A 13,871-nucleotide genomic window follows, 5' to 3' on the forward strand; every position below is an offset into this window, starting at 1 on the left:
TTTTATGCGTGTTATTTGCTTGTGTGTTTGACTAGGGACAGGGAGCCCTGTCTGAGAGACTAAGGAGCTTTAGCATGCAGGATCTGTCAACGATTCGTGGAGACAGCAGCAACACTGTTCCTCCTTCGGTCACTGTACGAACAAGTAGCAAACAGAGCCAGCCAAAAACATCCAGAAGTGCATCGGAAGGCACTGGCAGCTCAGGTAAGTGCCAGCATCGTTTTCAGTGTTGTTTTGTCTGGAACATCACGTAGCTAAATGAAGTCATGCAGTTGTCAGGAATATATAGAAACAGACATTGCAGGCGGCACATACCAGAACTCACAGTACGCAGACGTGCTGTTGAGTCTCTTGGCACTTAAGAGAGAAAACAGTATCATTGTTTGATGGTTGCTATTCTGGTACCAAGGATGGGACTTGAGCATGCAAGGCAGCCAGCACCAGTCCTTGCAACCTGAGCTGAAAAGTTAGGCTCTGGGCTGGGGGCTGCAAGCTGTGGTGGTTTTTCAATGAGAGGGGCTAATGGAAGTGCAGAAAGCTGGAGTAAGAATGCACAGTAGTGGGCAAGGGCCGGTATTATCGCCAAAACCCCCATATGGTGATACAGCCTCTCTCTCTTACATCATCTAAACATAAATGCAGGTTCTAAGGGGTATCTGGTTTCAATTGGGCCCACTTGTGCTTCTTCTGAACTGTACAGTAGCTGTTAGAACACTTGACAGTTGTAGAACGTTATCACTGATGAAGTCTACTGAGAAATAAAACCCATGTAAAGCACTCCTAGAAGCAGAGACCAAGATCTGACAGCTGTGTACGATATGAAGGATGTCTGCATAAGCACTGTTTGGAAAACACGTCTCTCTGAAGGGCAATGTTTTTTTTTTCAAATTCTGAAAGAGCAAAGGGAACAAACGTCATGGTCAGAATAAAATCCATTCCTGAGGATTTAGTTACAAAAATTTATTTCAAGCTTCGTTAAAGAAATCTTTGTGAGCCCAGATTCAAAACATTTAATTGGAGATAGGTTTGCAGATTAGATCTCAAAAATTGAGACATGGAGGGTTATCCCAAGCAGGGAGTTCCAGATGGCTTCTGGGATTCCCGAACACCACCAAAGAGTATGCAACTCAACTGCCGTGATGAGAAGCCACAGAGAGTTGCAGGCGTGTTGCACTTGGTAGCTTGTGAAACATATGCTGGCAAGTTTGAAATTTAGCAGTTTCAGCTTGTGTGTGTTGAGATCTGTGCAAACATTCGCCGTGTTTTGAGCCTGTGTAGATTGCTACCCTGTGTAGATTGCTACCCCTTCTAGTTCGCTTTAGTTTTGGAATGTATTAGGAATGTCTTGTCTTGTCCTTCCTGAAAAGTATCCCTCAAGCCCTTTACAAATTCTGAGAATTATAGCTCACAGACTTCTCTGTTTATTCTTTTTAACATCATCTGCTGAATAAATTCTCTTTACAGGTAAGCTGAAATAGCTAATGGTGCACAGTGGTTTTATTCTGATGTTTATGTAAGGTCTTGTATACACAACCTCTATCCATCCCATCTCACTTAGTGATTCCGTTGAGGTCCCTACTCTAGAAGACTGTTTGCAGTCCCCTTCGCCCACAGACAATACAGAGAGGCACCTCCAGAGGATGGTTTCACTCACAGGTGGTGGCATCATGCCATGTGGTAGTCTATGGCCACAGCTTTGCTCTCACTTTTGATCAGATTAAGTGAAAGGTGTAGTCCTGGTCTCTCCAGTCCTTGTACTGTTTTCTGGTACTGTACAATTATATATGTAGTTAGAATGTCTAGAGGGGTGAATTGATCAGTTGTATGTGTGTGTGTGTGGAACAGTATGATCTGTCAGTCAGACTGTACCACATTTTGAGGGCCATATTCAGAATGAGCTGACACTGTTCTAGGCATGCCAATTCCAGACATGGTCCCATCACTCCACTTTCCATATTTGTTTAGTCGGAGTGTTGCACGTAAACAAGGGGCAGACAGAATTTGCTACTCCCTGTTGGTATGGTATATGTAATGGGAGTGTTGATCTGCTTGTGGGTAAAGGCTCTACAGAGGGATTTGGACAGGCTGGATTGATGTAGGAGGCTGATTGTATGAGGTTCAACAAGGTGAAGTGCCAGGTCCTGCACTTGGGTCACAACAACCCCATGCAACGCTTCAGAATTGGGGAAGAGTGGCTGGAAAGCTGCCCACTGGAAAAGGACCTGGGGGTGTTGGTCAATAGCCGGCTGAATATGAGCTGGCAGTGTGCCCAGGTGGCCAAGAAGGCCAATAGTGCCCTGGCTTGTATCAGAAATAGTGTGGCCAGCAGGACTAGGGAAGTAATCATCCCCTGTACTTGGCACTGATGAGGCCACACATCAAATCCTGTGTTCAGTTTTGGGCCCCTCACCACAAGAAAGACATTGAGGTGCTGGCGTGTGTCCAAAGAAGAGCAATGAAGCTGATGAAGGGTCTGGAGCACAAGTGTTATGAGGAGTGGCTGAGGGAACCGGGGTTGTTTAGTCTGGAGAAAAGGAGGCTGAGCTTATTGCTCCCTACAACTACCTGAAGGGAAGTTGTAGAGCGGTGGGTGTTGATCTCTTCTCTCAAGTAACAAGTAACAGGACAAGAGGAAACGGCCTCAAGTTGCCCCAGTGAAGTTTTAGATTGAATGTTAGGAAGAATGTCTTCACTGACAGGGTTGTCAAGCATCGGTACAGGCTGCCCAGGGAAGTGGTGGAGTCACCATCCCTGAGGTATTTAAAAGACGTGTAGACGTGGTCCTTAGGGACATGGTTTAGTGGTGGACTTGTCAGTGTTAGGTTAATGGTTGGACTTGGTGATCTTCAAGGTCTCTTCCAATCTGAATGATTCTATGATGCTATATCCATGTAATATATACATATATGAATATGTGCATGAGCAGTTACTACAGAACAGCTGACACACGGCTCTTTTCCCTGTCCCGAAGCCCTCAGGTAACACAAATGTCCATGTCAGCAGTCCCCACTGTCTCACAGAAACATTAGACTTCTCTTTATATTCCTGCTTTAGCGATAATGGGACTTATGTTGATCTGACATCAGCGGGAGTCAGCAAAAATGCCCCATACTGTTTGACACAAGGATGACTCAGCTGAAGACCTCACCTTTCTTGTAAGGGGTCTTTCTAACCAGCTCTTAGAAAGCCTGAGAGCAGTAGCTGGGGTACATGAAACAACTTTAGGAACATGAATAGAGAGCCTGGCTGGGGCTGCAAACATTGTACCCTTGGTCAGAGTAGAAATCCTGCTTTATGGAGACCTTTAGCGAGGGCTTAGAGGAACTGGTCCTGTGTCTGCAGAAGAAGCAGCATGGTGGTTAGGAGGCAAGACTGTGAGTTAGGACACATGAATTCACACCATGCTTTATTGCAAAATAGCAGTATGACCTGGAGCATACCTTTGTTTCTCCATGTGTCTGTGAACCAGAACGAATTGTAATTCCCCTGCCCAGGTCCTGAAAGCCATGTGTGGTAGAAGATGCTTGTCTATTTTAAGGTCAATACCTCAGAAGATTTCTTACGTGGCTTTGCTGTACACCTTACTTCAATGATTATAACATGTAAAATACCTGTGGAAAAGTCCTGTCTGTAGATTGATCCCAGTTTTGCAAGAAAGTTTCTCTGTTTGTAGTAAGTGTGCTCTATCTTGCCACTACCTCTAAGGAGTTTCAGGACAACTGAAATGTCCCTTTTTGTGTTTTCCTTTCTTTTATTCTGTCCTTTGTTTCCCAGTCCAGGCATTACCGAAGCTGTGTGTGAGTGTGCTGGGATCTTGATGACTTGCTGATCTGGGTGCCACTCTTGTAGCCCTTCTTCTGTCATTTATTCATTCAGGTGCTTTCGCCTCCACCCATTTCCCTGCATCCTTCATCCATGCCAACTTATTACAGTCCTCTGCAAGTGCAGCTCTCAAAGTCACTGCCTGGTGTAACCCTTTTCACTTTGGGACTGGCATCCCCATGCCTGGGAGTGTGCGTGAGCATCACTCAGTCCTATGGAGGTTAGAGTCTTTGATGAAGGAGTACGTACAGGTTGCCTAAGGGATTGCTTTTATAGCTCTCTTTATTTCTCTCCTATGGCTGTCAGGGATGCATAAAGGCTGAATAACGCATTTTCCATCTAGCACAGGCTCTTAATTTTCTGAACAGAAGATACAGCCATGTCACAGAGAGGATAGTGGCCTTATGATAACAAGATGTCAAGTGCTACCCTCAGGTGATGGAACAGCCTAGTTATGGTCACTCAAGATGTCCAGTAATAAAGAGCTGTGGACTTAAGAAAAAGTCCTGAAAAGGGTGTAGCCATGCTCCTGAAGCAGCAAACCCACCCTGGAAAACCAGGAGTTATTTTCTCATGCTGCCAGGTTTTCACAGCAAAACCTGCTGGCGTGTGGGAAGCTGCGCTGCTGCCCTGGATCTCAGGTTGTAGCAGTCCCAAGCTGTGAATCAATGAATGGTGGGAGCATTGGAGTCTTGGAGAAGTACTGCTGTTGGTTACCCTCTTACCGTACACTGCCCTCCACAACTGCTGCCAGGTATTGTCAGTGACAGATCGGACCAGACTTTTCATCTGATCTGGCACTGCTGTTCTTAACTTCTTGAGTGTTCACACGCTCGTGTTTTTTCTTGTTGGTTAAACCAGCTTAAGGGGACTTTTGGGACCTACAGTAAGTTAGTGTTTGATGCAGATTAAAAATACTTTCTTTTCTGTTTTTGAGGAATTATTTTTAACTCAGATCCATCTTACTGAGAGCCTCCAAAATAACCGTTTTGAGAGTCCTTTGAGGAAGTATGTTATGAGATCAAGTGGCCAGGAACTAGAAGCTCCTCAAGCCAGCTTCGCTACTGAACAAATGGTGCATGGAAGCACACTCTTGCTTACAACAGTGAAGCAAAGACAAGAGATGGCCCTTTAGGTCAAGGTTACAGGAGTTTAGATGAGTCCCATTCCCTGAGCAGTGAAAACACAGTCAATCTGGTGTGGAACTTGGTGTTACTCTGTTTCAGTCCTGTTGCGTGACTGTGTTTAAGAGCAGATATGATGTCTGAAAGAAAGTGATTTGGAAAGACGGGGATGGACAGAGGTCTTCTGTCTTCCCTGCACAGAAGACTGGTGAAACTCAGGTTTGTTGATATGAACCCACCTCACTCCTCCTGTGAGCACCAGGAGTGATTCAGGTTCTGGTTTCACATCTCTCGGGCATGCTTCCAAGCCCACTGAAACCTATGGAAGGACTCTCCTTACATCAGTAGGTTTTGGCTCTGGCCAAAAACTGGCTGCTGCACTATGCTGTACTCAGGCTATATTAAATAACTGCTCAGCTTGTTTCATTTCCATTGTTGTTATTTTTTAAATGTGACTGGTGCTAGTTAGATGGATTTGTGACTCTGAATCCCCTCTTGACACAAAGCGCTGTGTGAAGGGCTTGGCATTTAGTTAGAATGACCACATGCAGACAGAGCAAGGGTTTGTTTTTGCCTGCTGAAGAGCGTCTTATGAGGCCAAGAAATAGAATATGCAAGAGTTGCCTTTCAGAGAAGAGGAATTACACCTTCTTTTCCTCTACCTTTGCTGCTTTTTCCCCCACCTTTACCTTTTGCTGTCTTTGCTGCCTTTCAGTGGTGCCCTCTATACGTTGAACAGTCCCGCTCGTGCGCATGGCCGTCCACATAAACAGGACTGCTCAGCGTATAGCAAGCAGTGCTTTACTGCTCCAGGTGCTCCAGGTATATTCCTACCCATCTCACAGAAAGACCCTTCTCCTCCTCCTCCTCCTCACACCAGTCAAAGCCACACACAGACGACCTGAAGGGGCAAAAGCTGCTTTCGCCGTGGTTTGTGTGTGGCTGCCGACCCCGCACGCCACACGATACACAAGGCATTGCCGCAGCTCCTGTGGTGTGTGTGCACACCTTCCTTTGACACACACCGAGGAAACACGACGATTGCCCTTCCTGCACGCAGCAGGCCCACCACCTGTCCTCCTTATCTGATCTTTCACTTTGCTCTTAGTTCAGCATTTCTTGATTTAGTGTCTTGGCACTTTGACGATAGCCTGTGATATTTTAGCTTCCATGCCTGTTCCAACCCATGCTTCTTCCACAGCCAGAACTGCCCCTTTCCTTTGAGAACTGTAAATGTTGTGTGGCTACTCATTGTTACGGAAAACTGGAAGCTTCAGAACAACATTTCCAAATATTTTTCAAGGCAATCCTGTTGTTCGGGCAAATGTCCAGTAACAATCCATGTACGGATGTGTCTTTATTAACAGTGGGGGGCTTTTGCACTTCTTGATATTACAATGTTGCATTAAAAGCATCCTGGACAGTGCAGATAGAACTTGTTCCCTTGTGATGGCTGGTGAGTGTCACATGTGACTTGAGGAGTGAGGTATCGGTCACTGTGTCACACAACTCAATCCCAGAGCTGATGCAAACACGTTTCACTGTTGCTGATGTCAGCGGAAAGCTCCAGTGTGAGCTGGGCACTGGACGCCAGCCTTGCTTTTGGGTGAGTCAATGGGACATACCTCAGCAGCAGGAGATTTGAGTTGCATCATGGGATGGTCAGTGTCCAGAGCTGATGCTGCCTGAGTCAGAGGATCATGTGCTGTGGAGCCATCCTCTGTATTGCCCAGACCAAGTGCCTTTTCTGCTTAAGCTTACCCCAGGCGGAGATCATTCTCAGCTGGGATGATTTCAGAGCAGAAATGTGCAGTGTGCTTGCTGATATTCTCCACTCCTCTATGGAGGAGAGGCTGTTTCTTGGTTTTGCGCTTACTCTATGAAGGCTTTGCAGCACAGAACAAAGGTGGGGGAATATCAGCATTCAGGATATGTCTGGATACTCCCCACCAGCCAGAAAAACTCCAGAAAGATGTGTGATAACAATCCATACATATCTCTGATGTGTGAGCTCTCTCCTGTGTAAAATCGGAGTCCAAGCCCACCACAGGCCTCTTGGGGCTGGTCGAGACTCCTCTTTTATACCAAGGCCATAGTTTCGCAGCAGCATCCAGCCAATATGAGCCAGAACTCCTGTTGAAATGGTATGGCTATGAACCGTGCTTCTGCCCCATACCGTGCTTTCCCTTGGATATGTTTAAATCTTATTTATATATGCTGACTTCAGTCAGGGAGCTGGTTCAAGTTAAATACTGTTCCTTACTTCCAGGTTGCTCTTGACCTGGGTCAGATCCTCAAGCAGTAGAGAGCAGCGGCATAGACATTAGCAGCAGGACAAGGAAGATGGTGGCCAGAGTGCGAGGGGCAATGGGACATCTGCTTTCCACAGCAGCACTGGTTTATGCTGATTTAAAATGACTGTGGAACTATGGAAGAAGCGCCAGTGTCTACGGAGCAGGATAATCATGACCAAAGAAATCACACAGAGCTCATACCCTTTTTTCTCCAAAAGCTCTTTTTATCTGCAGTCATTGGTGCTACTGTGAGGATTAAATTGGAAGGCTCAAACTGGAAGTTATTTCTGGAGTGTTTTCTGGAACACAAGCTATCCGCAGGATGAAGCTGTAGAAGTCACACTTTTACGTACAGCTGTGAATCACCTGCATTTGCACTGAAGGGTGCAATGTTTTTCCCTTGATTGCTTTCGTTCTTACAGCAATTCCGCCAAAATATAATTCCTGCAGGACTCCTCAGCACGTTTCTGATTTAGGAAGATAGGGATCTGTGGATAGTTTTCCTTCAGAAGTTGTGTGAATGGCTGCACCAGTGCTTGTAGAAGTCTAAATCTACTGAAAAAGACCCAGGCATGTAGCAATACAAGTCCTAGTATTGCACCCTGTGTTTATTATCATACAGCCTTTTGCACTACGTTACCCATTGCTTATCCACGCTCCCAGGCCCCTCCAGTCAGGAGTTATTTCTGTTTACTGACCTGAGAACAGAGCCAGGGAGCTGTATGTAATCCCAGCCCTAACACCCATAAGGCACACAGCCTGGAGTGAGGCACGTTCCTGGGTCTGTGCTCCGTGCTGGTGAATAGAGACAATCATCTCCTAATGCGCACGGAGGCTGTGAAGTCCATCTCAAAATGATGCCAAGTGTTTTCTGAGAGATAGTAGCTTAGCCCAATGAGTTCCTAACACTCAGCTCCTCTTTCAGTGTGCACGTGTTGCTCGGTATGTCGACTCCTCAGAGGTGAGTGCTGGATTTCCCGCGCCCCGATACCCACGCATCCCTTTTGGGCATGACTGCATTCCCCAGCCTGGCTTGCTCCTGCCGCTCCTACTCACTGGGTTTCCTAACACCAGGGGAACAAACGAGGGGAAGGCCAGGCTGCGAGTGAGTTTGTGAGCTGTGTGTGTGCTGATGGCAAGTATTGCGGTGCTTCTCACCTTACTGACCTCTGTTACCCAAGGCTGGGGAGCGTTTCTCTGGAGAAAAACCTCAGTCCTTTCTGTTCTAGAGGATATACCACTGTTCTTGCTCCACCAGTGTAACTCCTGCCCCACATCCCCCAGCACTGGTGTAAAACCACAGGGAAACCAGCAAGAGCAAACCTTCCTCAGTCCCAGCCCTGTCTTGCTCTGTTCCCTAAGGACTGGCACGTGTTTCTCTGTTGGTGGAGACGACACTTGTGTTTGGGACAGGCAGGGTAAATAACTAAGCCCAGTAGCAGACCCTGGTACGATGACATAGGGTTGAACAGACTCTCCCTGCTTCAGGCTGTGCTAGAACCATTTTGAAAAATGTCCCACTGTCCCCAGTGTAGCTTGTGTTTACAAACTTAGGAGTGTAGTGAACGGTTTAGCTGCCGGTGGTCTTTTCAGTGCTGCACCAATTAGCTTGGTTGCTAAGAGCCGAGCTGTATCACTTCTGCATTTTGTCCCAGTGGCACAAGAAAGGAGAGGGAGGCCTCTGATTTGGACATGCCAGAGGATGGGGCTGCCAAGCAGCTTGTCTAGGGAGAAGGAAGAAATCCAGACTGGCAGGTCTCTTGTTGATGGAAGCAAAAGACCTTCGTAACTCCTTTACTTCTCATCTCATGTGCTTTTTATTTTACACGCTGCAATCAACTTGGGGATGGCAGCAGAGGGATTGAAGGATCACAGTGCTGCCACCGTGCTGGAGCCATTGCTGCTGGCTGTGTCACTTGGGGGGTACCAGGGTGTGCCTTCCCACTGCCTTGCACCCGACGTGCCATGCAGCCCTGTGCAGCATTAGTGCTCGGGGGCTGGTGATCTCAGCCTGACACTGCCTCCTTGCACACTGCGTAGGTGGCAAGCCAACACTCGTACTTGGTTTGTCACCCTCCCTGTTGTCCTTTTCTTGTTCTTTGCACTAGTATGTTTGGGGCCAGTGTGCCCCTGTGCAAAATGAAGCCCGTTTAAGGTGGTATCTGTTTAAGCACTCACGAAACACTTGTATTCACAGTGCATTTTATTAGCACTCTTCTAATTATAGCCTAAACCGATTTTATGGATTTGACTTCAAAGTGTTATTTATAAAAAGAATCACTGAATCCTGAAGTGCTTAATAGTCAGGAGTTAATCTTAGGAAAGTCATTTGATGACGCTAAAGCAGGCTAAAGCAGTAATCAATCCAATATGTTTACAAATTGGACCCAAAGTCATGTTGACCTGTTTTAAATTGCATGCCCTGACTTTCAGATTGCCTTATTATACTTTCTTTTTTTTTTTTTTTTTTTTCCCCTGACATAATGCAGTCCCTTGGACCTTGTCAATAGGGGTATGCCGAGGCTCTATCTCATGGAGGGTTCATTCTGTCTCCACAGGCTGCCCTTTCTCTGTCTCCAAGGCAATAGATGCATTAATGCACTCTCAGACAACGGCCTGCTGTTTTAAATGCTCCTTTGTGAGCGCAGCGTTGGTAGCCCAGAGAGCTGACTACGTAATGTGAACACATTTTCCCAACGCCGTGAAAAGCAAGGGGAAGAAAGAAGCTAAGTTTGTTTAGCTAGGACTAAGTCGTCCCGAACTATTGGCACTCATCTTTCCTTGGTGCAGACTTTTGTGTAGCCAGTTTCAGAGTACAGTCATTAACAGTACTCATCTCCAAAGAGTTTATAATCTAAATGGGCAGATAGACAAGCCTTACCTCAGGCAGGAATATTAAAGGCTGGGTTAGAGCCATGATGCAGCCTGTTTAGCAGGAGCAGTTGCCTTATTGCTCTTGCAGGTGAAACACAATTGTTTCTCTCACTGGCTGACTCACAGAAACCCCCACAGCTCTTAGGAGAGCACAGGCTGGTGGGAGCAAAAATCTGCCCATCCTGTTCCCTAGATGATATCCTAAGAGAAGCACCGGACAAGATAAAAATAGTTTGGGCCAAAACATGGTGGTTTCATGAGTATATGGCCTGCAGTTGCCATGGGAGTGTGTATTTATGCAGAGACTGAAGACCAGGCTGAGTGTAGCGTGAGCTCCCTGTACAGGAGCAGATCCGTCACTGTCATCGTTGATGGACTCTTCTGAAGTTGTTTGCTTCACTGAAGAGCTCTTTCCTGCCCAGTTGCCTCACTCCAGCTGGCCTCACGGTCTGCACATGACAAAGCGTTGCCACAATTCGGGACATTTATCCTCCTTTGCTCTGGGCAGCTTCACTGAATACAAGCGCCTTCCACTATATATACTCCAGTGTGTCTTAGACCTTGACAGCTTCTGCGTCATCTCTTCTCGCTCGTGTTCAGTGGCAGGCCTTTGCTGGCAAAACTCCTTCCAGGTCTTTATACAAGTTTCTGATTGATCACTTCTATGTTCAGAGCCTGTGGAAAGTCAGGCTGCAGCACTAAAGAACAACGGTACAATTACATAAGAGCTCTTTTTCCCCTTCAGGAAGGACAGAGTGAAAATCTCCAGGGATATCTGTTTGTCTTTTGGCAGTGCCTGGTAAATGCTTAAACGGGGGTCAATATTAACCAAGCTTGCTTAGAACTGGTGTTTAAGAAGTAGCAAGTATTATGTTTGGTGGTATTCTCTCGACTAATGTCTCTTAGGAGCTGTTGCAAAGACCATGGTTGAGAGGGAGGAACAATTTTAATCCCTGCAGAGATTGAATATATCTAGCAGATATTGAAGAATCAGCTGTGTATCAGGAGAACTGTTGCAGCTGCATGTATTTGAGGGGGGCGTTTAATACTGAAATGCTGATCAGGAGCCGTAGGCAATGTAAGAAATGTGCAAGGACATTAGTGAGGAATGGGGCTGGTTTTTGAGTGTGCACTGCGGGGTTGTGGTCTGTAGTGGTGACTGATACGGTAATGTTTACCTTAAAAACCACAACTTGGCAGTGACTGATGGTCAGCCTAGCCAACGTGTTCGGTTAGCTGTCCGTAAGGTGTTGCAGCATAAAACCAGCCCTTGGAGTTTTTCCAATAAAATAATGTTGGATCTCCTCCTACATGCGATTGTCACCCTGAAGACAAAGTGACAGATCACACGCAACCAGCAGTACAGCTCAGCGAGGACCTTAATGGGACATTCACTTAGTTGTGTTCTAAACAAATCACCTTATTGGTATATTAGATGTATCTGGCCCCTTCTCTGTGGTGTGCTACATATTGTGCGTGAGATTATTACGGTGGAAAGTGCTCTTAAAAAACTAATCGACTTTGTGTTGAGGGGGCTGTTCATGTATCGCTGAACTAATTTGATTAAATGGTGTAGGTGGTTTCATTTTTGTTCTTAGCCAGTTTTGCTTCTAGCTCTTGTGCTGGGGATTTCCAGATTTTTTTTTTTTTGTAACTTTCTCTCATTGAGCTTAAAGAACAAATGACTGTTGCTCTAGGCATTTTGTTCCTTAAAAATTCCCTTTACTAAATGTTGAACCAAATTTTTACAGGGATGATTTGCATCACTTTGCAACACTGCCTCTGAATGGCAATTTGGGAGTTCCTCTGGGTATTTAAAAATACTTTCATAGTTATTTTGGTTATTTCAGAGAAGCAAAAATTTTCATAGATGATCAGTAGGTCCTTTAAGTACATTTACATTTTACCAATAGGAAGTTGAAACATTAATTTTTGTTTAATAAACTCCAGTTGAACCACAGATATTATGAAAGCAAAGATGAAGATTTCTGTGCTCTGAAACAATGTTCCTTCCCCCTCTATACTCAAATGTTTTCCTCTAACAGTTTGTTCTTTCCTTTTCTCTATGTAAATATTATGGGACTCTGATGTAAGTGTTACAGATTGCATGAGTTTTCTTCTGAGGTGTTTGGAATAGACTAGCACTTAACAACTTAATCATCTGTGGGATGTGTTTTCATTAACGGATGACTTTGTTGATGTGATTAGACTTGTTTGCTTTGGTTGCACTTCACTTTGGCTTTGGAAAGGACGTCTGCCTCTGTTTTGTGGCTCTTGGGCAGTGCGTGCTGGTGGAGTTGGCTGCTCCTAACTTCTTGGTTTGGCAATGAAAACGGTTGGGGAAGTACATAACTTGTGTCAATGTCTTTTGGAAGTGATGGCAAATTTGTCTTTGTTGCAGGGAAAAGAAGCTGATCACCATCGTATAATAAATACCTGCTCTCTTGCTCTTATTAAGTGATCTGCAAACCTCCTTATGTGAATTACTCCCCGGAAAGGCTTAGCTCTGGAGTGACTTCATCTTCTATTACAATAATATAATACCTTTTTCTTGGTTTGTGTAGTCTGTGACTGTGGTTTTCCTCATTGCTCCTGAAAAATTACAGTGACAGGAGAAAGAAGTATTGCCTGGGAAAATAAGGGGGGGTCCAGCTTCTTTCGAAGGTATTGGGGTGCCTCATTTCCACTGTAAGTGTCCAAATTTTTTGGAGGATCTAGATCAAAGTCCTTTTCTCCTCAGTCAGCCAGGCCCTGACCTCTCTTATACTCATGAAAATCCATAGGAGTTACTCTGGATTTAAACAGCAGCGTAGATCAGAGCCTGAATCAACACAATTGCTGAAGAAACAGCCTGCTGCTGAATCCCACTTGTTGCTGTACAAAGAGTTTTGCAAGTGAGATTTTTTTAGCCCATGTAGAATCACAGAGATTAAAGATGATGACAATCTAGCCCTACATTCCCTCATCCGTACTGGATTGTTCCCTGTGGTGCATTTAATAGCTTAGATCCCAACCCTGTCTACTTTAACTTGGAATATTCCCAGCTTCAGGGCTTCCCACACAATGTGTTGGTTGCATCAGTTCCCTTTGAAGGAATTAGGATAGGATGATAGGAACTGGAACTAAGGGGTCCCTTTCCTTAGGCTGTTTACAGTCAGATTCTGTCTTGCCTTAGTGAAGAAGAGGAGTATAATCTGCTCTGGATACTGAAGAGACGTTTGCAAGAGGCAGCAGCAGCTTTAGCCCTGGCACATCAGCCGATTTCCCGTTTCTGCAGTGATTCTGCCCCTCCACGCAAAGGTGTGGAGCCATAAATGTAAGAGCTGGAGACACCTGAAACAGCCCGCTCTGAGATGGGGGCTGAAAGTCTCCCAAAGACGAGAGAGCCAGGGGAGAGGTCTGGCATATGGTCCATGCTTTTACACAGCCACCTCCTGGCTGTGACGTGGTCCCTGGGGCTGTCAGGTGCTTCCCTGGAGCAGCACATGCTGCTGGTTCTGCTGCTTCGGGGACATCTGATAGTGGTCTGAGGCCCCACAGCCTCAGATCCAAAAGACAGCTCTTAGAAACGCACAGGAGGTTGCCTGAGGCCAAGTGCTGACCTCAAGAAGCCTGTGCCAGCCCTGACAACATGTTTTGCTCCTCAGTCTTCACTTTCTTCAGAAACAAGCCTTGGTGTCTCAGAACCCATCCATTCAGTTTAAGCCTCCGTCTCCTTTCTCACTAATTCCTCACATGTGTGCTTATTATTCTGGTT

General features: G+C 45.8%; 1 protein-coding gene across 1 annotated transcript in view; it reads left to right on the forward strand.

Annotated features, from left to right (window-relative positions):
- REEP1 (receptor accessory protein 1) overlaps positions 1 to 13,871 on the forward strand; it is a 52,872-nt gene that overhangs the window by 28,127 nt on the left and 10,874 nt on the right. Inside the window, exons 7-8 of the mRNA XM_086611332.1 lie at positions 36 to 204; positions 8,166 to 8,201. Of these exons, the coding sequence (XP_086467458.1) occupies positions 36 to 204; positions 8,166 to 8,201 (205 nt within the window). The remainder of the gene's footprint in view (positions 1 to 35; positions 205 to 8,165; positions 8,202 to 13,871) is intronic.

The sequence above is a fragment of the Tauraco erythrolophus genome, chromosome 5 (assembly GCF_009769465.1).
Source record: "Tauraco erythrolophus isolate bTauEry1 chromosome 5, bTauEry1.pri, whole genome shotgun sequence".
Classification (NCBI taxonomy): domain Eukaryota; kingdom Metazoa; phylum Chordata; class Aves; order Musophagiformes; family Musophagidae; genus Tauraco; species Tauraco erythrolophus.